The following is a 24,530-nucleotide window of genomic DNA, read 5'->3' as shown; positions in this document are numbered from 1 at the left end:
ATGCAGTAGAAATCCCAAACATCGAAATAATAACTGATAGGGAAAAACTGATGGTTACACTCTGCCTATCACAAGACCATTGGGAAAGAAGTTGTAAATGGGGAACATGACGTCCACTCCCACCTAGCCCAGCCTGGTCCTGGAGCTAATACCATTAGGGATTTCTGTGTCCAGGGCCACAGCTGTTTCATAAGTCCAGCACCGAGCAACATTCCGGATGGTATATCCACCTCCTCCCAGCATCAGCATAGGCAAGTTGAAACTCTTGACAAACTCCACACACTTGGCATGCCCTTTGGAAGGAAAAGGGACGGTGGTTTACATGGGAACTCAGTAGACCCTGCCCACCTGCGTGTGTGCTACCTGGTCTCACCTTTGATGGTCAGATTGAAGCAACCTAACCGATCCCCAGATAGAGAATCTGAGCCACACTGTAAGACCACTGCACTAGGCTGGAACATCTCCATTACTTTGGACATGACCTAAAAAGATACACCTTGATATCAAAAACAAAACAAACAAAACCCCCAACTGGTACAGCACTTTCTTTTCACTTCCCTTATACTGCGTGGTGTGTGGCAGACAAGAGTTTTCCAGTTTGAACACATCTGGAAAGATACAACTCTGACTGTATCTTTGAATGATCTCCCCGTCAACTTCCTAATCTACTTTTCTTCACTGCCAAACTCCCAAGCTGCTTCCTTCTTGAAGCTTCACAACCTCTAGCTGCATCTGCTCTCGTCATGTGGCCCTACAGATTTAAGCCTTATACGGAGCCATTTTATTTTTGTATATTTTATTCTCAAACCTAAGCATATTTTACTCAGAAGCCGAAACTGAAGCTTCTGTCATCTTTACTAAGTGCAAACCACATACTCATCTAAGTGACCACATGACTAACATTAAATAGTGTATTAAAAGTTTGTTTATTAATTTTTGTTTGTTGGTTGTTTTTTTTTTGAGACAGGGTTTCTCTGTGTAGCTCTGCAACCTGCCCTAGAACTTGCTCTGTAGACCAGGCTGGTCTTTAACTCAAAGAGATCTGCCTGTCTCTACCACAAGTGCTGGGAGGCTGAGCACCACCACGGCTTGGCCTATTTATAAAATATAATACTTGAACATGTCATTCAAGGTCCCTTTGAAATACAGATCCTGACATGCAAAGAGTTTTAAAGCTCCAACATCCACTTCCTACCAGCTCCTTCCATTCCTCCCCAACACATAAACACAGCCTGCCCCACTCCATACTCCTGCTAACCACCTCTATGTTGCAGATATTCCTTTTGTCCAATGCCATCTCTTTAGTCTTCACCTCCTTCCTTCACATAGGTAACCCCTCAATTTAAAAATAAATAGCTGGGCGGTGATGGTGCACTTGGGAGGTAGAGGCAAGTGGATCTTTGAATTTGAGGCCAGCATGGTCTGTAAAGGGAGTTCCATCCAGAACAGCCAAGGTTGTTATGCAGAGAAACCCTGCCTTGAAACCCCAACCTCGCCCGGAAGAAAAGAAAAATATTAGTGTTGTGTAACAGTCTCTGATTCCATCCTACAGGGAAGCTCCTTAACAGGAAAGGAAGGTAAAAGGACTCAAATTGCTTGAGGAAGTTCCTGAAATTGGGACCATTCCCTGTCAGAGTCAGCAAAGAGGTTCTCAGACCAGACCAGTTGCCTGGAAGAAACAAACCAGCTGAGCTGCCTAGAAAAGATTTTGACCAACTCAAGTATCTGGAAAGGACACCCTGCTGAGCTGCCTGAGGCTGGGCAGTGTGCTTCAGGTTCTCAGCTTTTGTAAACTGTCACCCATGCTCGGTAAAGCAATCCCTTACCAATACGCTTATAAGTAACCCCAACAAACCTAACTGATTCATCAAGTTGGACTTTGGTGGTGTCTGTACTTTGGTTTGTCGTGGGTTTCCTATCTGGGATGAATAGACCTGTTATGTCTCCTCAGGAAAAGTGTTGGCGCACAACAACTGACCACAAACTGTTGGGTACATATTGTTTACCTCCCACAAAGATTGTGCCTTACATGTTACAGTTCTAAGCAAAGGCTAGACTCACTGAGGAACAATGTCTTGGCTATGGTGGGTGCTTTGCTACCTTCCCAGAGTAGCCTGAGAGGTGACTTGGGCACTTACTGGCTTGAAAATGGCTTCATAGGACTCGTCATCGATCCCATCTCGGAGGGGGTAGTTAACAGCGTAGTACTTGCCTTTGCCAGCCCCGATATCCTAATCAGAAGGAACATTAAAATAAAATGGAAAGACAAATAGAAGGGAATTCAAAGACGGGGTTGGAAGTCTAAGGAAAGAGACAGTGGTTCTGAGAGACAAGATGAGCCCATGAGATGGGCAAGGCCACATCCCACAGTACAAGATTTCTGGGGGGGTCACACAACCACCCCAACTCTGCCCAGAGTTTGACTGTATGCTCCTCTCTACTTTTACTCTTTCTAGGAAGCTGTGAATGGCAACAGTAAGAGAAGAAAACTTCTTCCAATTGGCTTCAAAAAAGCTTCTTGTTTCAATGTTCACTGTATCTAACCTAACAATTTTATCGGTACCATTTTCCCACCTAAGGGTGACTGGCAGGGCAGAGCTCTCACTGTATTCATGCTAACAAACAGGTAGAGCAGACTTGGGAAGGGCACAAGTCCATTAACGTCAGAGTCAGGCTTCCATGCAGTGTTCTGGAGAGTCCACTGCTTTCAGTTATATGGCTAAAGGGGAAGGGAACCTAAAAATAGAACCCTGAGATGACTCCCAGTACCCCTAATCCCTCACTCCAAATTCAAGCTTAAGTGACATAATAGTGTGATTCAACTGAGCTATGGTGAGGAGGGAGGGACAATGAACCACTGACTCCTTGTGTCCCAATATCCCTCTTCCAGAATAAAGAATGAAAGAGACTGTCTAGGTGCTTCAGATGATAGTATGGTATTCTGAACAGCACAGGACAGGACCATTAGAGCTGAAGGTGAGGCAGTTGGTCTTGAGGGAGTTCTCACCCGTAGGTCCCCAGTTCCTGGGAAGTACTCTCCATATTTATGAAAGGACACGGTCATGACCCGATCTGTGGTATAGAAGGCCTCTTCCACACCATCGCCATGGTGAATATCAATGTCAATATACAGCACCCTCTGGTGATACCTAGGATCAAAAGGTGGTCAGAGGTCTGGGGCTCTTTGAAGATGGGACGCGCCAAGGGCGCCAGGTCCCAGCTTACCAGGCTAGCTGCCTCCCTCAGGTATCTCTAAGCACCAGAGACGTGGAAACTGGCTGAAGGAAGGTGGAAGAGCGGCCCGGTGTCTCCAGAGGCCTGACCAAGCCGACCATGTCCGATCTTCCTACTCTACAGCCAGGGTCAACTCCAGTCACACAAGGACACTCTGGAGGCGGGATCTGAGCAGCACCTGCCCCAGATCTTGCTGTGGGCTCAGATCAAACCAAGACCCCGTCAAGGAGAGGGTGGCTAGAGACACTCATGGAACATATTCTAGCCAGCACACCACAAGAAAACCAAACTAGGGAGGCAAGCCCAGGGGAGAGGGAAGTGGGAACCTGGCCTAAGATGCTCCTCCAAGACACAAGGCCAGGCAGGCATACTTTAGCAGTTCCAGGATGGCCAAGACGATATCATTGACGTAACAGAAACCAGATGCTTCAGATTTCTTTGCATGATGCAGACCCCCAGCCCAGTTCACAGCGATGTCCGTCTGCTGCTTATTAAGTTTCACAGCACTTGCTGGGCACAGAAAAAGAACACAAGTCTGTTACTACACCATTCCCCTTCCCCCATGAACCCAGAGAGAGGTGGTTTATCATACAATGCAGACTATAAAATTCACTAGTCACCCACTTCTCATTTCAATAGGGAACAATAATTTTTTTTTGTTTTAGTTTTTCAACAAAGGGTTTCTCTGTGCAGCCCTAGCTGTCTTGGAACTAGCTCTGTAGACCAGGTTGGCCTTGAACTCACAGAGATCTACCTGCCTCTGCCTCCCAAGTTTGAAGGCAGCCTTGTCTACTTAGTAGTTCCAAGCATGTCAGGGATACATACTGACCTTGTCTTAAAAAAACAAAACAAAACTCTAAAACAGTGTTTCAGAACACTTGTATATTGTGTTTACTGTTGTATGAGTGTTTTGCCTGCATGAAGTATTATGCATGCCGACATGGATGTTATGTGCACTGTTAGTGCCTGGTGCCCTCAGAAATGAGTAGAGCACACTGTACATCCTGAAACTGGAGTTACAGTTGTGAACTACTATATAGGGCCTGGTAACCAAACCCTTGTGCAAGAATAGTTAAGTATTCTTAAATACTGGGCCATCACTCTGTATTTCTTTCTGATATCTGATTTAATTTCACATTATTCTATTATTCATCAAGGTCCCGAGACCCTATACTATATTTTAATACATAGCCTAGATATGTAAGAGGCCACACCATCTATATCTATATCTGTAATATTTATACAACAAAACTGTTTAACAACACATTTCTCAAAAACACATCCCCATCCTTAAATCATGTACAACTGCATGTTTAAAGCAACACTAAGGTAACCCAGAAGTCACTGCGGAAATGAACTGAGGAATATTATGACACCAGATATCAATGACCTCACTTTTTCATAAGACACAGATGTCGATCTTTTGTTTACAGAACTTTGTGGTTCACAAATTGATTTTATATACAGTGTTTTCACAACCCCTTAAGGTCTGCAGAGGATTCCTGTATATAACCTCTCCTGGCCAGAGAAGGGAGTTAAGAACACCCATCAGCACTGTGTCAAATACCTAAAGTAAAAACCCACAGCACTACCTTTGTGGCCATAGGTCAGCATTCAAGGGTTTCGTCTATAAGGCAGATCTCACTGTAACAGTCTAGCAGTGTCTCAGGAACTGATTTTGTTTCCTTACCCACAGAGCCACCAGTAGACAGCTGACAGAACTCAAACAAGCCATCAAATACAGGACAGTCCTCACCAACGTTGACTTGAAAGAAAAAAGCAAAAGGTTAGTTTCAACAATTTCTTTCATTTTTTAAATTTAGATATTTATGAACCAATAGGAAGAAGAAAAAAACAAAAAACAGATTCAGAAGGCTTGAGTTCTAGCTTAGGTTAACTTCTTGGAGATTTAGGCTATCAAATATAATAAGCAGTAGTGATATTCACTTCAACCAGTCAGTGGGAAAATTAAGAGACCTCCCCTCATTTTAGAGACATGATCTCACTGTGTCCACAACCCAGTCTTGAACTCCTGGCCTAATTTATCCTGCTGCCTCAGCCTTCTGAGTAGCTAGAACTACGGCACACACAGCCTTAGAAATCTTATAGGGGAAAAAGCATTTTGCAATTTGGAAAATGCTGGTGAAGAGGAACCTACACAATAGTGTTTACGGCATACCGCTCACTTCTAGGCACTTTAAATACCTGACGCACTTATCCTCACACAATCTTCTGAGGTAGAATTTATTCCCATTTTATAAATGAAGAAATAGCCTCAGAAAGTGAGCAGAGAGAGACCTATATAATTATTTGCTGAGTGCCAAAAGCATTCCATATGTTGCTGAGTGCTTTAAATACCTGATGCATCTTATCCTCACACAATCTTCTGAGGCAGAAATTTGTTCCAATCCTATAAATGGGGAAATGGGCTCAGAGAGGTGAACTGCTAACAAATACGGGAGGCAAAATTCAAGCCTTTGTGCTGTGCTGTCTGTCCTAAAGGCATGAGAAAATGTATCCTGATGTTTTCTAAAGTGCTTTCACATATACATCCTCCTTTGATCCTTGAAACTCCAAGAATTGAACAAGACTCGAACCCACCGTATACTGTAACAGGGGCGTGCAAAGGAGTTAGTGATTTGCTGAAGGCTATCTAACCAGGTAGTGTCAGAACCAGAACAGGATCTAGGTGTCATGATTACCACAGTCCAGTGCTTTCTACTGCACCAAGTGAAACCTGGAGCTATTTCAAGCCCATGAGGTGAAAGTACAAAGTAGGGCATCATGTAGAAAATACATGCAAACAAGAATGCAAATGAAACAACAGACAGGAAGCACACCTGGAGTGCGGAGTGTCAGAGGAGCCCCAGGTTATCTCCTCACAAAAAGGACTCTATTGAGGTCAGGGGCAGGAGTGGGTCTTTATCCTTATCCCCTTCTCCAGTCTTTTATCAATAGGGTTCCCAATGTAGAGCAAGAAGCTGGGAAGGGCTAGCCTGGATTATGGTAATATTGAGACAAAGGTATTATTTGCAATAACCTCCAGAAATATCAACTCTGTGCCAATGAGCTGGCTCAGAAGGTAAAAGTGCTTACTGTGTAAGCCTGGTGACCTGAGTTCAATCTCTGCAACCCACAAAAAAGGAGTCAATCTCTTGCCTCCACCCATAAATTTGTAACATGCTCACACACACCTCCATCACACACAGAAATAATTTTTTTTTTTTGTTTTTTCGAGACAGGGTTTCTCTGTGGTTTTGGAGCCTGTCCTGGAACTAGCTCTTGTAGACCAGGCTGGTCTCGAACTCACAGAGACCCGCCTGCCTCTGCCTCCCAAGTGCTAGGATTAAAGGCATGGGCCACCACCGCCCGGCAGAAATCATTTTTTTTTTTTTAAAAGTTACCAACTCCAGTGCTACTACAACGTGAAGAGAGCCCCAAGCCGGGTGGTGGCGGCACACGCCTTTAATCCCAGCACTCAGGAGGCAGAGGCAGGCAGACCCCTGTGAGTTCCAGGCCAGTCTGATCTACAAGAGCTAGTTCCAGGACAGCCTCCAAAACTACAGAGAAACCCTGTCTTTTTTTTTTGTTTGTTTTTTCAAGACAGGGTTTCTCCGTAGCTTTTTGGTTCCTGTCCTGGAACTAGCTCTAGTAGACCAGGCTGGCCTCGAACTCACAGAGATCCGCCTGCCTCTGCCTCCCGAGTGCTGGGATTAAAGGCGTGCGCCACCACCGCCCGGCGAAACCCTGTCTTGAAAAGCCAGTCTATCTCCCCACCAAAAGTGCCAACTCTGGCTTACTTAAGGAGTGAGCCATAGATGACTTTTCCCTACTTTCTTCGTAAACACTGGGAAGAAGATATGTCCATATGTACTTTGGTCCCTGGAGTCAGGCTATTTATCCAAGGGCAAATAGTCCCCCCTCTGGCTTTTTCCCTACAGGAAAAGGTCTTGGTACCTGAGTTTCCAAAGGTTGGTTTATACCCCCTTTGTGGGATATGACATTCCCTGACATCCCCATGACGTAAGGGATGCCCTGTATATGTGTTGCTTTATTGGTTGATGAATAAAGCTGTTTTGGCCAATGGTGTATTCCTAGCTATTCTATTACTCTTGTATCACCACAAGGCTGTGGCCTACTGGTAAGGTTCCCAAGCTCTTCTCCTTCAGGAGCTACATGGCATCTCGTTGGCTCTGCCTACTCTATCTCTGTTTGGATTTCCCCCTTGGCTAAGCCACTCTGCTAAGCACTGGTCCAAACAGCTTTACTCATCAATCAATAAAGCAACACATTATACAGAAGATAGTCTCACCATTCCCATGGGAGGGAATGGGTGTTTTAGACAAATAACCATCAGCACCCAATTCAACATATAGCTCACACAGCCAGTCTGTTTATTTTCAGTTCAGGAACTTATGGGGCTGAACAGTGACTGACACTTGTAATCTCGGCACCTGGGAGGTAGAATGATAAAGATTCAACTTAGATACATGGTTTGAGACCAGCCCAGACTACATGAGGCTACTGTCTTTAAAAAGCATCATTCTAGGAGGGAGGGTCATGCTTGTAATATCAGTGCTTAAGAAAGTCTCCATGAGTTTGAGACCACACAGCAAGTACCAACCAGGTCTAAATAGTATTAGACCTATCTTAAACAACATATGGCAGCACTGCAGAAACCTGCATAGGATTAAAGACTAACTCTGGGATACAAATTACACCTTGGCAATAAGGTCACAGAATGGGAGAGGGGATCGGAGAACTGGCAAAGTATAGAGAAACAAGAAGCTGTGCCAGTGGTCTTCACCCGTATTCATCGTGTCTTCTTTCTTGGGCTGTGAGGAAACACGGGTGTTCATTGTTTTTGATAACTGTTTTGTTTTAAAAAGGCCTCACACTGTAGCCCACTCATTCACTACGCTGCCAGGCTTCAACTGGAGGCCGTCCTCTCACCCGGGCCCCCTGACTTCAGCATTACCAGCATGTGTCACTAAATCCCACCAGTCAGGGTCTCACTGTGTGTAGCCTCGGATGGCCTGAACTCCTGTATTCTAAATCATCTCTAGAATAGTTATTATACCTAACACACTGTGCATGTTACAAAAATAGTTGTTATAGCAACTATTGTTTAGGGAATGACAGAAAACAAACCTGCTACTGTTTAGTACAAAAGCATTCTTTGTTTTGATACAAGGTCTTACTCTATATCCCAAGATAGCCTCAGTCTCTCAAATGCTGGGATGACATTTCTGGCTATGAATGTTTTTTTTTTTTTTTTTAAGAGTGGTTAACAGAACCACAGACATGGAATGTAGGGACAGGAGCCACCTTGCCATCTGACTCTGATAACCTCATTTTACCACATGGATCAGTCTGCCAACAGACAAAAATGTTTCCTGACTGCTCCACCTCCTGAATCTTTCTCATGTCCCCCCCCCAATTTATTTATTTTTATTTGCATTGGTGCTTTGCCTACATGCATGTGTGTATGAGGGTGTCAGATGTTGGGGTTACAGATAGTTGTTACCATGTACAACGTTATGTCAGATCTGATTACAAGTGGTTGTGAGCCACTATGTGGGTGCTGAGAATTGGCCCAGGTCAGCACTCTTAACTGCTGAGCCATCTCTCCAGCCCCATTCTCTTTATCTCATTAGCTTTATGTTCTGAGTATCTGCTCCAGAAATTACATTTATTTAGGGTCCCATCTTGATTTACTAAATATGAGCAGAGCAGAACATTTGGTCAAGGCTCTCCAAGTCTCAAATGATTTTTACGTGCACCATCAACTCGTTGGTTTAACTCAGACCTAACTCCTTAGGTTAGGTACTATTAAATATTAATAAGAGCCTGTAGGTTTTGCTTACTGCTGCAGTAGACATTTCAGAAAGCACTTCACTGAGTGACATCATCTGGAACAGATGGCTATAAGCTACCATGAAGGTGCTAGGAATCAAACCTAGGTCCTCTTGAAGAGCAATCAGTGCTCTAACCATTGTCCAGCCCCATGCCCATGGAATTTTCAATGAGAAAATTATAGACCTACTATTTTAAACATACAACCTTCTATTTTCTAATAAACCAGAATACTGGCACAGAAGCTATACATTGCTAAAGGCCTTGTATTGTCTGCCCTGACAGATTTGTGAATAACAGATATCATATAATACCAAAAGCTACTGTTCCTTAAAGGTAGGTATTATGAATGCATTGGCCTCAAATATAAGATAGAGAAGGTCATTCTCAGAGAGGCCTGAAAACTTGGTCAAGACAAGTAACATAGTTGAGCAAGAAAGATGGCTCAGTGTAACAGCTTGCCATACCCCATGACTTGAGTTCAATCCTGGGATCCCATGATAGGAGAGAACCCATGCCCCACGTTGTTTGTCCTCTGACCTTCACACATGCCTTTGTCACACATACCACCACCTACAACAAAATACCTATATGGTTAAAAGTAAGCAAAAAGTGACACAAAGGGAGAGGTGAGCACCTCAGTACAGCATTTGCACAGTAAGTTTGAGACTCCAGTTCAGCACACTCATACCCACCCTAAGGGAGCACAGCTACACCTACAACTAAGTGGACTAAGTGGTAACTTAGCATTCGAACCAAGACACAAAATCTCAGGACCATGAAGAAAGATCAACATAAAAGGTGCTTGCAAGCAAATCTGATGACATGATCTTGATCCCCAGATATCAGTAGGAGAGACTCAACTTCAAGTTGTCCTCTCACCTCCACATGTACAAACACATGAAAAATAAATGCTTTAAAAAAAAAAAAAAAAACTTGGGCTGGAGAGATGGCTCAGCAGTTAAGAACATTGCCTACTCTTCCAAAGGTCCTGAGTTCAATTCCCAGCAACCACATGGTGGCTCACAACCATCTGTAATGAGGTATGGTGCCCTCTTCTGGCAGGCATACACACAGAATACTATATACATAATAAATAAATATTTAAAAAAAATTAAAACTCATTTTCTCGCTGTAACACAGGCTGCTTCTCTAATGAAAGCTTGTTTTGTTGACAACTGAGCTTGGTTCTGTTGTCAATGTTTCATGGAAACCTCTAAAGTCATCTGCAGGAAAGAAATGATCGCCATGAAGTCAGCAAGACTTTGTCAATTCAGAAAGCAAACACACTTCAATCACAAAAGAGGATTCAGGTGTGACAATGTAGTCCTAAGTTTGAACAACACTTTCCCACAGCTAAAAGCAATCATAACGCCTACAAATAAGGTACGGCTTTTGAGATGGGATATACTCTGCAGTTCCAGGTCCTAAGAGTCACCTCATCTCTAGTGTGTCCTTTGTGGCCTCTAAATTCTAAATACGAAGTTAGAGCAAATACAAATGGACAGGAATCAGAAGCCACACAGCTCATCCCAAACAGAAATCTTAGGGAAAGTGCCTTGCACAATCAGTTAAGAGCAGAACCAGTGTCTACTGTCTGCTCACACTCGGGAGAGCACTGTAACCCTAACTGGACAAAGTCCAACTCTACTATTTACAATCAGGAGACAAGAAAAACCAGATGAGATGAGAAAAATAATACACTGGTACCTTTGAGGGACAAGACAAATCAGCTATAAACTAAATGGGGGCCAACGTGAATTTCCCCATGTAAAGAGAAATCCAACAGGGAGCTTTAGAGTGGAGTGGGGATAGAACATACTTACATCTCTGCATCTGCTTGCTGTACTCAGACATGTTATCTGGGCGAATGGAACGCAAAAATTTAATGTAGTCATCACTGTGGTACTTGGTCATCTCCTCAGCATTGGCTTTGTGAGGACGCTAGAGTATAGAAAGAAGGGCGCGTCAGCCTTGACCAAAGTCAGTCTTTACTCTTCTAGTTGAACCACTTGCATTTCCCAGCACCTACAGTCTGCTTTTCTGCACAACGCCTATCCCTTTACATCAACAGCTCAGTGCTAGACGAAAACTAATATGCAAAGCTAAGTGCCTCATGAACAATGACTTATTCAACATGTGTCATGATCCAAAAGGCTCTAGGAGTTCAAGGGAAGGGTGACTAAAGATTAAAATATCTGGGAATTTTGTTATTTTGAATCTTTTGAGACAGGGTCTCATTATGTAGTATGGCCTGCCTTGAGATCTACCTGTCTCTGCCTCCTGGATGCCAAGATTAAAGATGTAAGCTACTATATCATTTATTTTATATATATAATTTATTTATATGGGCGGGGCTGTGATTTGAGATAGACTTTCTCTGTAGTCCTGGCTATCCAGGAACTTGCTCTGGAGACCAGGCTGACCTAGAACTCAGAGATTCACCTGCTTCTGCTTCCCGGGTGCTGGGGATTAAAGACATGAGCCACCACCACCTGGCACTGGGAAATCTTTTATAAACCACTGCACCAAGAATTCTGATTAAGTCCTTCCCACTAAAACTTTGGCATGTTAGAAATTTCCTGATTACCCCAATGTATTTCCTCACAGTATTATTTATTTCATTGTATGTGTATGAGTGTTTTGATTGCATGTATACCACATGTGAGCAGTACCCACGGGGGTCAAAAAGGGGCATTAGATCTGGAGTTGGGAGTTACAGACAGTTGTGACCTGTTACGTAGATGCTGGGAATTGAATGTAGGTTTTCTGGAAGAATAGCCAGGGCTCTTAACTGCTGAGCCATCTCTCCAGACTCCAAGCCTCCTGTGTGACTATGCAGTTCAAGTTGACCTCAAATCCACAAGTCTACCTCAGCGTGACTGCTGAGCTGACTGTTCACCATCACCACCAGTTCTCCTTCCTCCTTCTCAAAAAGGTCTCAGCTGACCATGGTAACACACACCTCTACTATAGCACTCAGGAGGCAGAGGGATATTACAAAGACCAGGACCACACACACAGTTCAAGGACAGTCTAGGATGTGTAAGACTGTCTCAAAAACCCTTGGGAGACAGGACAAGTGGATCCCATCCAGAGTTACGAACAAGGCCAGCCGGGGCTCTCCACAGAGAAGCTTGTCTGGGAGGGGGAGAGACTCCCTTCTCCCTGTCCCTTAGTGAAAGGTCACTCAGAAAGATGGCCCTCTTCTCTACGGCCTACACAACTAACACTTATTGTTTTGTCTGTGCCCGTCATGTGCATAAAAGTTAAAGTTCAGGGCTGGAGAGATGGCTCAGTGGTTAAGAGCATTGCCTGCTCTTCCAAAGGTCCTGAGTTCAATTCCCAGCAACCACATGGTGGCTCACAACCATCTGTAATGAGGTCTGGTGCCCTCTTCTGGCCTGCAGACATACACACAGACAGAACATTGTATAATAAATAAATAAATAAGGTTAAAGTTCATATTTTATTGGCTTCACTTGCAGTAGAATTTTGCCAGTTACAACAGAAGTGGCTACCCTGGGGGTACACTTGGCTAGAAATGCAAACAACTAACTCTGGGCACTATTTTGGACCTCATTTAATCCTTAATGTAGGGAGAAAAGAAAAAAATGAAATTAGTTTTCACCAAAAGCACCCAGAGGCCAGGCAGAGTAATTCATATTTGGAACCAGAGGACTGAGGAGGCTGGGACAAGAGAAGGAGTTTAAGTCTAGTCAGGGTCACACAGCAAGTTCCAGGTCAATGGAAGCTACAGAGAAAAGGGGTTTGTTTTGTTTTACATTTAGTTTATTTTGCATGTGTAGGCGTATGAGTGCCATAGTGCACAAGCAGCCTTCAGAGAACAACTCTTCAGGGCTTGGTTGTCTCCTTCCACTGTGTCAATTCTGGGGATTGAGCTCAAGCTCGGCAACAAGTGCCCACACCCAGTGACCCATCCTGTCAGGGCTCCACAAAGACCAGGACCACACACACAGTTCAGGACAGTCTAGGATACTAAGCCCTTTGCCACCTTCAAAATATCATCAGCAAAGTGGTTTTGGCTATGACTTCTAAGATACCATGTAAATTCTTTTTTTTTGTTTTGGGTTTTCGAGACAGGGTTTCTCTGTGGCTTTGGAGCCTGTCCTGGAACTAGCTCTTGTAGACCAGGCTGGTCTCGAACTCACAGAGATCCACCTGCTTCTGCCTCCCGAGTGCTGGGATTAAAGGCGTGCACCACCATCGCCCGGCCACGTAAATTCTAACTTCATTTTGGTCCGTGTGCTGAGTTGAACACTCACAATTATTTTTTTCTGAGACAGTCTCACCCTGTAGCTCTAGCTGTTCTACAACTTACTCTGTAGACCAGGATAGCCCTGAACTCAGAGACCGGTCTGCTTCTGCCTCCCAAGGGATTAAAGGCATACACCACTATGCCCAGCTGAAGGCTCACAACTTTAATACGTACCCAGCCAGTTCTACTACCCAGTTATCCTTCAAGACTTTAAATTCGGTAGTACTAAACAATTTCTTGTCACATGTCCAACAGCACTTAAGTTCAATTTCTCTTCTTCCATTTCTGCTAATGAACCCAATATCCACCCAGGGTAAATGTGTCATTTAAAGTCTGGAAGCATGTAAACAAACACAAAGGGGTGATGCACACAATTCTAGAACTTCAAAGGCTGAGGTTGGAGGATCATGCTGAAGGTTACATAGTGATTTCAAGGGGAAGGGGCCCAATGGAGAGATCGCTCAGAGGTGAAGAGCACTGGCTGCTTATCTATGGGATCAGGGTTCAGTTCCCAGCTTCACATGGCTACTCACAATTTTAACTCCAGTTCTAGATCTGACACCCTCTTCTGGCCTGCATGGGCACTGCATGCACATGACATACAGACATAGATGCAGGCAAAACAAAACAACCACATAAAAATAAAATGTAATATAGAGCCAGGCATAGTGGCACACTCATTTAATCTTTTAATCCCAGCACTGGGGAGGCAGAGGCAGGTGGATCTCTGAGTTCAGGGCCATTTCTGGTCTACAGAGTGAGTTCTAGGACAGCCAGAGTTATAAAGAGAACCCCTGTCCTGAAAAACCAACCAACAATATAAATATTAGAGGAAAGGGCAAAGGAGAGTGTCAGGAGGAGGAAAAGAGGGGGAAAAAAGAGAAAATGAGGGAGGGAAAAAGGGGAGTTGGGGCTGGAAAGAAGGTTCATTGGTTAAAAGTACTGGCTGCTCTTCCAGAGGACCTGCCTGGTCTACAATAGCAAGTTCCAGGACTAAGTAAACCCTTGCCTCAAGAAAACAAAAACAAAAAAACAAAAAAAAAAACAAAAAACAATAACACCGGTGGTGGTGCACACCTTTAATCCCAGCACTTGGGAGGCAGAGGCAGGTGGATCTCTGTGAGTTCAAGGCCAGCCTGGTCTACAAGAGCTAGTTCCAGGACAGGCTCCAAAGCTACAGAGAAACCCTGTCTCGAAAAACACTCTTCATCCTTGGAAACAGATACAATTTTGTTTGGGTATTGATAAAAAACGGCCCAAGAGATCAAGTTGCAAAATCCATTAAAGTGGGAGGATGGTTGGAAGATGGTGAATGATCAAAAGACAGCAAGGGAATTTTGCTAATAAGTTTCTAGAATGGGTTTTTTCCCTCTCACACAAAGGAGAGAGGGAGTGGGATGTAACTCAGCTGGCACAGCACTTTCTTAGCATGCCAAAGCCCCAGCACCTGGGAGATGCAGGCCCGAGGAAACCAATAGTTCAAGGTCATCTTTCTCTGCCAGTTTTCCCTCCTAGCTTTATCAGGTGTCTCCCCTAGCTCTGAAGACACAATAAAAACATCTGGGAAAGAAAATTCATCTACATTCAGTCTCTGAAATGCTGAAGATGTTGTTATTGCTAGGTTACTCATGCTGTGAAGATAGCCAAAACAGCCAACTGTAAGACTAAAGTAACAGGTCCTGAGCCTGCTTTCCTCATTCCGACTGTAGAGATAACTCCAAAGGTAACTAACTGGCCCTGCCATTTCTGTTGTTTGATTTTTAAATTTTATTTCATTTTAGAGACAGGGTCTCCCGGTGTAGAAAAGGTTGGCCTTGAACTTAGATCATTTTTCACAACTTGGTGAGCTGGAAGCCAACGTGTATTTGGGAGGCTGAGGGCAACAAGACTGCGTAAGGTTGGAGATAGTTGGGACTACACACACAACAAAACCCTGCCTATAAAAACCAAAAGAAAACAAAATGCTCTCCATTTGTTCCTCACTGCCTCCAGAAGAGGTTAAACTAAAAAAGAACCGAGCCAAATTTAGTCTACAGGTATATTGGTCTGTTTTCCTTGCACACCTGTTAAACAGAAAAAGTCTGGAGATCACAGCCTATGTATAAGGTTGAGTTCTACAAACAAAAAAATAAAACAAAGACAAAAGCCTTGAGCCAACATTTTAAACTTAGTTAGATATTATATAATCCAAAGTTCCAGTTTTTCTTTTAAAATTGGAAGTTCAGACAAAATTCGTTAGAGCTGTATCTAGAAAGGGCACATGAGCACACTGAGGCCGGGGGTGCAGCTCAGCCAGGACAGTCTTTCAGCACATGAGGACAGAGACCCGTGCTCAAGACCTCAGCACTGTATGAAGATAGCCATGGCGCGTGTGCCTGTGAAGTTGTAATTCCAGAGCTTTAAACCCAGCACTCAGAAGGAAGGATCTCAAAAGGGGAAAAAAAGAATCTTTATCTACATGCCAAATAATAGCCACTGAGTGAATGAGCAGCTGAAGAGAGGAAGATAAAGACTACACACGGGACTGAAGCTCACGAAGTTAGGCAGGGGCAGAGTCCAGTAACTCACATAGATTTCCATTTTTCGGTAGAGACCATAGTTGAGCAGTAAATTGTGAGTCATGCGGATTCGGTGAGGCTTCATTGGGTGGCCTTGTCCATAATAGTAGTTTCCAACATCACCTGAACAGAGAAGTGTGGTTTCATTTTAGTTAGGTTTATTGAGACGGAGTTTCTCTGAGTAGCACTTGGCGTCCTGGAACTCACTCTCGAGACAAATGCTGAGATTAAAGGTGTGTGCCATAACTTGCGATATATGTGTGTGGGGGGGGGATATGTGCGTGCATGCCAGTGCAGGGTCTGTGGAAACAATCTCCTGTGAACCATCTAATGTGGGTGCTAGAAATTGAACCCTGGTCCTCTGAACAAGCAGACAGTGCTCTTAACTGCTGAGCCAACTCTCCAGCCTTAAGAAGTTTTAATAACATAGTTAAATACTGTCCTAGGAAAACCCAGCAAACTCCCAGAACAGTAATATACATTTCTAATTTCCATGATTCTTTCCCACCTTGAATAAGAGTAATTCCTGTAGTCCCCACATAACCAGCACTTCCGTGTGAGTCTAGCCTAGTTTCTCCTTCTAAAGCATAGGAACTGGATAAAATCTACTAGGAAAGAAGGAGCAGGCAGGGAGGGGACTCACCTCACCATACCTCTAAGGAATTCTTTCCCATAATAAACCAATCACTTAGCCGGGCGATGGTGGCGCACGCCTTTAATCCCAGCACTCGGGAGGCAGAGGCAGGAGGATCTCTGTGAGTTCGAGACCAGCCTGGTCTACAAGAGCTAGTGCCAGGACAAGCTCCAAAACCACAGAGAAACCCTGTCCCGAAAAACCAAAAATAATAAATAAACCAATCACTTTTACTTGGAATTATAAACCACATCCTATAGATAAAACCAAACATTCTTGTTTGTTTCATCTATAGAAACAGCTTCTACCTGGTCCTTGGCTTGTGACTCATGCCATCTGACAAACTATAGTCATCTGAGAGGAGGAAATCTTAATTGAGAAGAGGCTTCCAGAAGATCAGGCTGTGGGGTCTTTCTTTCTTTGTTGTCTGTTTTTTGTTTTTCCCTTGAGACAGGATTTCTCTGTGTAAGAGCCCTGGCTGTCCTGGAAGTCATTCTGTAGATCAGGCCAACCTCTAACTCAACAGATCTACCTGCCTCTGCCTCCCATAGCACCTGAATTAAAGGCATGAGCCACAGTCACCTCCACCACCACCATGACCCAGTAAACAGTTTCTTCATTAACAATTGATGTGGGAAGGCCCAGTCCATTGTGCAGCATCTCTGAACTGGTGATCCTGGGTTGAATAAGAAAGCTGCCTGAGAGTGGTAGTGGCCTGTGCCTTTAATCCCAGCACTCAGGAGGCAGAGGCAGGCTCTGAGTTCAAGGTCAGCCTTGCCTACAGAGTACAGTCAAAACTGGGGGGATGGAAGCACCAAGGACGACTTGCACTAGGCAAACAAACCAAGAAAGTTCCAAAAAAAAAAAAAAAAAAAGTGGGCTGAGCAAACTATGTGGAACAAGCTAGTAAGAGCACCCTTCCATGTCCTCTCCATTAGCTCTGGTCTCCAGGTTCCTGCCCTGCCTTCCTTCAGTGATGAACTACAATGTGGAAGAGTCAGCCAAGTAAACCCCGTCTTCTCCAACTTGCTTTTGGTCATGGTAACTAAGACACTGTTTTTCCATTTTCATCTGCTGCTCCTCACCATCACCCTGGTTGTCTATTTTTGTTAGAAAGCTTCTGTTGGAAGCTGAGCTCGGTATTTACTTAAATAAACCAGGTATGGTTATCTATAATCATAATCCTTGCACCCAGGAAGCTGAGGCAGGAGTCAAGAGATAACCTGGGATGCATGGTGACATACTGCTTCAAAAGCAGAAACATCACTCAGGAGGTGGAGGCAGGTTGATCTTTGTTGAGTGGTCTACAGAGGAAACTCCAGAACAGCCAGGGCTAGGTAGAGAGACTCTGTCTCGAATAAAATAAAATGTATTATTACCAACGTCATGTGTGTGACCAAAATGTACGTGTGCTACAGAATGCACATGGAGATGGGGCAACCTCTTAAGTAGTTTTTTTCCACTTTCACACAGGTTCTAGAAATCAAACTCAGGCTTTTGGGGCAAGCACTTTCACTTGCTTTTTTTTTTTTAAATATTTATTTATTTATGTATTCAATATTCTGTCTATGCATGTGTGTGCAGGCCAGAAGAGGGCACCTCATTACAGATGGTTGTGAGCCACCATGTGGTTGCTGGGAATTGAACTCAGGACCTTTGGAAGAGCAGGCAATGCTCTTAACCACTGAGCCATCTCTCCAATCCCTTTCACTTGCTTTTTATTTTTTTGACACATAACCTGTTTCAAAAGCCCCAAACACTTCATGGATCCATGTGATTGATCTTTTTCTCTAAAAGAAATCTATATATAGCATTTTACTCATTTTGTTTTGCTTTTACATATTTATTTATATTCATAAGACTCAAAGGCAAGGACTAATAATATACTATTTACATCCTGAGGCTCAATAAACAACCAATGAATTAAACTGAAACTCAGGAAAATTAAGTGTCTGCCTAAGATCACTCAACTCTGATTCCAAATCTAGAACAAAAAGGCATCTTAGGTTTCTGGGCACCTATTATTTCAAGTCTGCATTTACTCTGAAAAGCTCTGTGAAACCAAGAATGGAGACTTGCAAACGTAATCTCACAGCACAGACTGATCAGAGGGGAAGGATGACTACGTGCACCTTATTTGTAGAAAGTCCTTAAACAGTGTTCCAAACTCAAGTGGTCATTTTATTGTTTTCAGACAGGGGGTCATTATGTAGATCAGGCTTGAATTTGCAGTAATCTGTCTGACTCAGCCTTCCAAATTTGGAATTACAGATTCAAGTCACCACTCCCAGTTAATGGTTTTAAATCTGGCTACTTTATAAAAAGTAATTATTTTGACTGGGCGTAGTGTAGTGGCACACACCTTTAATCCAAACATTTGGAAGGCAGAAGCAGGCTGTTCTCTGTGAGGTGGAGGCCACCTTGGTCTCACAGTCAATTCCAGACCAGCCAGAGCTACAACAAACAAATTCCTTCTATTTAGACACTGTTCTCTTTTAGTACTGGGGATCAAATCAAGAGAATCATGCTGGGCCGTGGTGGTGCACATCCCAGCACTCAGGAGACAGAGGCACGCCAATCTCTGAGTTCGAGGTCAGGCTGGTCTACAGGAGTTAGTTCCAGTACAGGCTCCAAAGCTACCCATAAAGTGGCCTATATAGACAGATCTGAGTTTGATGCCAACCTGGTTTACACAGTAAGTTTCAGGATAGCCAGACCATACAGAGAAATCCTCTCAAAAATAAAAACCAGCCGGGCGATGGTGGAGCACGCCTTTAATGGGAGGCAGAGACAGGCGGATCTCTGTGAGTTCGAGACCAACCTGGTCTACAGAGCTAGTTCCAGGACAGGCTCAGAAACCCTGCCTCGAAAAACCAAAAAAATAAAAATAAAAAAAAAAAAAACAAAAATGGAAGGAAAAAAAAAGTGGCCTATAAAAGGCAAGAGTGATTTGCCTACTATTACAAACCTGGCAGGCAGAGCCAAGTCCGAGCCCACCAGTAACAGAGCTGTAAGCCTGCACATCTAGTCCCTTCTCCAAGGTCTACTTTTCTCCTGGCTCCCATTTCACAACTGCTCAAGTTCCTACTCTCCAAGTGTCCTACTGCACTTTCATATTCACTGCACTGCGAGAGGCTAGTGGAAGAGCCAAGGTCTTTTTGCCTGTGGCTTCCAGATGATGTTGAGATTACGCGCAGTGCTCTTCTGAAGGGCTCAAGAGTATTCTTACCTCACCTTGAAGACTTCTTACACTTTCTCCCTTCTACCCTTCCAACTTCCACACAATTTCCTGTCACTTGTCCCTTCATCACAGACCAGCTGATGACTAGTGCGCCTGCATCGATTTTTGCTTCTAGCTGATCTGTCTCCTCTGTAACCTCTATCACCAGCAAGCAGCTTCTTTGCTGCGTCTGCAACTTCTTTGGTTTATTTTATGTATAGACTATTTGTTTGTAGGGAATGTTTTTGTTTTTCCAGTGGGGTCTCTGTGCTTGGCCCTGGCTGTCCCGGAACTCACTCTAGACCAGGCTCCCCTTGAACTTGGAGAGCCACCTGCCTCTGTCTCCCACTGCTGGGGCTTAAGGCGTGTGTGACCACTTCTTGTCTTTCAAGGCTTCAAAACAACAAGACTGTGTCAAAGATGTGTGTGGTGGTGCCCAGCCTAAATGTAAGCATTCTGAAGGGAAAGACAGGTGATCTGTTAGCTCAAGGCCAGGCTACAGAGCAGAGGCTCTGTCTCAAAGAGGAAGAAAGAATTCCAAGCTCACGTGGCCTTTCCACCTCTCTACTTATTCTGATTCTACTGCAGTCTAGCTTTTACACCATTCTTGCTTGCTTCTCCATTCTCTGTCTTTCGGTCCTGCAACTCAACACTTTCTAGTGTACTAACTTCTCTAGCCATTCTTTTAGGTATTCTTTGTCCACTAAAAAAAAAAATTTTTTTTTTCAGTGGTAGCCCACACCTTTGCTCCCAGCCTCTCTGAGTTCAAGGCTAGCCTGGTCTATAGAGTTCTAGGACAGTTAAGGCTACACAGAGAAACCCTGTCTTAAAAATAAAAATAAATAAATACATAGCAGGGGCTGAAGAGACGGCTCAGTGCTTAAGAGTTCCACTTTCCTGGGCTGGAGAGATGGCTCAGAGGTTAAGAGCATTGCCTGCTCTTCCAAAGGTCCTGAGTTCAATTCCCAGCAACCACATGGTGGCTCACAACCATCTGTGATAAGGTCTGGTGCCCTCTTCTGGTCTTCAGGCATACACACAGACAGAATATTGTATACATAATAAATCAATAAATATTAAAAAAAAAAAAGAGTTCCACTTTCCTGAGGACCAGGGTTCAATTCCCAGCATGTATACATCACCTCACAGCTGTCTATAACTCCTGTTCTAGGGAACCCCATATCCTTATACAGATATACCTGCAGGGAAAACACCAATGTACATCAAAAAATAAATTAAATAAAAATTTATCATTTAGGGCTGGAGAGATAGCTCAGCGGTTAAGAGCATTACCTGCTCTTCCAAAGGTCCTGAGTTCAATTCCCAGCAACCACATGGTGGCTCACAACCATCTGTAATGAGGTCTGGTGCTCTCGACTGGCCTTCACACACACACACACAGACTGAATATTGTATACATAATAAATAAATAAACAAAAAAATTTATCATTTATTTTGTGTGTATGAATGTCTTGCCTACATGTATGTTTGTGCACATTAATGTCTAACAAATGAAGCCTGAAGAGGTCACTGGATCTCTTGGAACTAGAATTACAAATGCTTGTGAGCCACCATGTGGGTTCTGGGACTTGACAAATCCTCAGTACAAAAAGTGTTCTAAAACTGCTGAGCTATTTATCCAGCCACTCTATTTTATATTAATTATGTGTGTTGTGTGTCTGTGGGGGGGGTATGGATGAACACGAGTACAGGTGTCTGTGGAAGCCAGAAGAGGGTGCTGAATCCGCTGTAGCTGGAGTCACTCAATATGGTGACTCTATGCACTACCAACTGCTAAGCTATCTCTCTAGTCCCTTTCTTCATTTAACCAACAAATACTTATTGACTATTTACTGTTGAAAATTGAAAGGGAGGAGAAAATTATGTAATCCTAGCAATCTCAAAAGAAAAAAAATAAACAAAAACAAACAAACAAAAAAAAAAAATGGGGACTGGAGAGATGGCTTAGCAGTTAAGCCACTGGCTGCTGTTCCAAAGGACCGAGGTTCAATTCCCAGCACTCACATGGCAGTTCCCAGCTGTCTATAACTCCAGTTCCAGGGGCTCTGACATCTTTACAGATATACATGCAGGCAAAATACCAATGCACAAAATAAATAAATCTTTTTAAAAAACTGGCAACTGGGCATGGTGGGCCAAGCCTTTAATCCCAGCACTCTGGAGGTCAAGGTTGTCTGATCTCCTTTGAGTTTGAAGTCAGCTTGGTCTACAAAGTGAGTTCCAGGCCAGTCAGTGCTACCCAGAAAAAACCTATCTCCAAAAACAAAACAACAAAAAAATATAAACAAGATTTTTTTGTTTTTCGAGACAGGGTTTCTCTGTGGTTTTGGAGCCTGTCCTGGAACTAGATCTGTAGACCAGGCTGGTCTCGAACTCACAGAGATCCGCCTGCCTCTGCCTCCCGAGTGCCGAGCTAACAAGATTGTTCTTGTGCTAAGGGCATCACCGTTCCGGCACTGAAACAGGAATGTGGCTAACAGTTGAAAGACAGTCGGACAAATGAGCAATCAGGGCCACTGAACCTTCTTAGTTGGCTTCTTTAGATTTCAAACTGGCCAGGTCTAGGTGTAGTGGCACATGCCTTTAATCCCAGCAGTCCAGAGGCAGAAAAGTGTGAATATCTCTGAGTGAGAGGCAAGCCTGGTCTACAAAGTGGATTCCAGAACAGTCAGGGTTACATAGAGACCCTGTTTCAAAAAAATAAAATAAAAATACAATAAAAAATAAAAAATGAAGAAGCAATTTCAACATAGTTTCTTCACCCTCTCCAACCGGAGTGATTCTATCTTTCCTAAATCAACTATCTGCACTATTTTACGCTGACAATTACCTAAAGTAACTGTGTTGTGAACTTCAGACCTAAAGAGCCAAGGGCCAACTGACTGGCTAGCTGGCTGGCTACACGTCCCCTAAACAAGTTACTCCGAAAGCGTGCAAACAAACGCTAGACAAAGTAGTGGGGGCTTGGTGAGATGAGGAAGAATCTCGATCTTAGTTCAAGACCGACCCGAGCTACACAGTGAGACCCTGTCTCAAATAAAGGTGCTGTCCCCTTCACTATGCCGTCCCCTCGACTTCCCAGGGCCTGGTGAGCCACTCAGTTCTCAGGTCCTAAGCAGTGACACACATCTGTCTGCTCCTTCCCCGATCCCACACTAACCCAGAAAGGTACTAGTGACAGAGTCTAGCTCCCCCTTCAGACGGGAACTCCAGGCAGGAAATGTGACTCGCTGAAGCCCTTCAGCCCCAACAGAAACACAACCCAGAACAGAACAAGCCGCTCCATACTGGATCAATGAAAAAGTCGGTTTGAACAAGTTACATCTTCCCCCCCCCCCACTCGCATCCCCGAGGAGCCCCATCTCCCAACTAGCAACAACGGCCGGCCCGACTCATAGACTTGGGGGGGAGGGTGGGGGAGGGGAAGCGGGTGGCCGGTCCTGCAGAACTCACCAAAAAAAAAGAAAGAAAGAAAGAAAGAAAAGAAAAAGACAAGGGGACAGTGAGGGACTTTGTAGTCTCAGCAGAAAAAGGGGTCCTGGCAAACCGTCTCCATCAAATTGTGCTCCCTGCGCCAGGCTCAGCCCTCCCTCCGAGAGTCCCACTCCAACTTCCCGTCGGATTCCCTGAGAGTCTCCCCTACCGATTTACCCCAGGCTACCCCTTCCGCGACCCCCGGTCTCGGCCTCAGCCTCGACTTCCTCTCCTCACCTCAACCTCCACCTTCAGCCTCGAGTCACCCCCCCCTCGGCCTCCCCCTCAGCCTCGACCTCTTCGCAGGCTCCTCCCTCCGTCGCGACCTCTTCCCAGCCTCCTCTCCCAGCCTTTCCCCACCGCCCGGCCCACACCGCCCGGCCGCCGCTCACCGTCGTAGTAATAACAGACTTTCCTCTTGGTGCCCTGAGTCTGCGCCATCTTGACTGCCGTCCGGCCCTCCCGTCAGTCGGTACGCCCGCCCGCCCGCCCGCGGCTCCTCAAGGCGTCCGACCAGGGGGGCGGAGCCAGCGCTGTGGCCCCGCCACTAGCCCCAGATTCACCAATAGCCGCACAGCCCGGGATCCAATCCCGCCAAACAGCTTTCGAGGGGCGGGGCCCGGATCTCGGCGGGGGGCGAGGGCAGCCTGGAGAAGCCGCCGCGGGCCCCCTGGGCCTGTACCAAAATCGGCCGCGGAGGGGTGGGGTCTGCCCGGGGCTGTACCATCAAGTCCCGGGGGAGGGAGCCGGCTCCGTGAGCTCCGTGGCCGCGCTTCACTGTTGGGAGCGGGTGTAACGATCAAAGGCCATCTTTCTTAATTTACCGAGGAGACGCGGAGGCTTCCCAAGGGAAAAGACCTGCACAAGGTCACTTAGCTAAAAGATTAGGTTGGGTCTGGATTAGAACTCGGGAGAGAGAAATAAATGGTAAGGAACAGAAAGAAAATATCCAGAGGCCTACTGTAGTGGGTGGAGCAAGAGCTTTTCATATTCTTAAGCTCTGATGATGGACTTTTTTTTTTAAATGAAAAAAAAACTCCATTTTATTTGGGCGTGGTTGTGCAAACCCTTAACCCCGGCACTCTGGAGGTGGGGGCAGGCCTCGGATCTCTGTCAACTGAGGCCAGCCTGGTCTTCACACTGAAACCCTGTCCCAAAGTATAACCCCCTCCCCCACACACAGTTTACAGGTGAGGCTGAAGAACTTAAGTCTTTGTGAGTTACTCAATGCTACAAATTAAGTTCCATTTCCAA

General features: G+C 44.7%; 1 protein-coding gene across 2 annotated transcripts in view; it reads right to left on the bottom strand.

The window, feature by feature from the left end:
* Positions 1-23,808, bottom strand: part of Hdac1 (histone deacetylase 1) — a 26,505-nt gene extending 2,697 nt beyond the window's left edge. Inside the window, exons 1-9 of one of the 2 annotated variants that reach the window (XM_050151742.1) lie at positions 23,669-23,808; positions 15,938-16,050; positions 10,917-11,034; positions 4,925-4,999; positions 3,606-3,744; positions 3,008-3,149; positions 2,139-2,231; positions 374-482; positions 153-293 (exon numbers count right to left, since the gene is read on the bottom strand). In XM_050151742.1, the coding sequence (XP_050007699.1) occupies positions 153-293; positions 374-482; positions 2,139-2,231; positions 3,008-3,149; positions 3,606-3,744; positions 4,925-4,999; positions 10,917-11,034; positions 15,938-16,050; positions 23,669-23,717 (979 nt within the window). In that variant the 5' untranslated portion in view covers positions 23,718-23,808. The remainder of the gene's footprint in view (positions 1-152; positions 294-373; positions 483-2,138; positions 2,232-3,007; positions 3,150-3,605; positions 3,745-4,924; positions 5,000-10,916; positions 11,035-15,937; positions 16,051-23,668) is intronic. The other variant, XM_050151743.1, reaches the window with a different exon arrangement.
* Between the last annotated feature and the right edge of the window lie 722 nt (positions 23,809-24,530).

Source organism: Alexandromys fortis, unplaced genomic scaffold, assembly GCF_014885135.2.
Source record: "Alexandromys fortis isolate MF-2015 unplaced genomic scaffold, M_Fortis_MF-2015_v1.1 scaffold_26, whole genome shotgun sequence".
In the NCBI taxonomy this organism is placed as follows: Eukaryota; Metazoa; Chordata; class Mammalia; order Rodentia; family Cricetidae; genus Alexandromys; species Alexandromys fortis.
The sequence above is the reverse complement of the archived record's forward strand: the minus strand, read 5'-3'. Positions and strand labels throughout refer to the sequence as shown.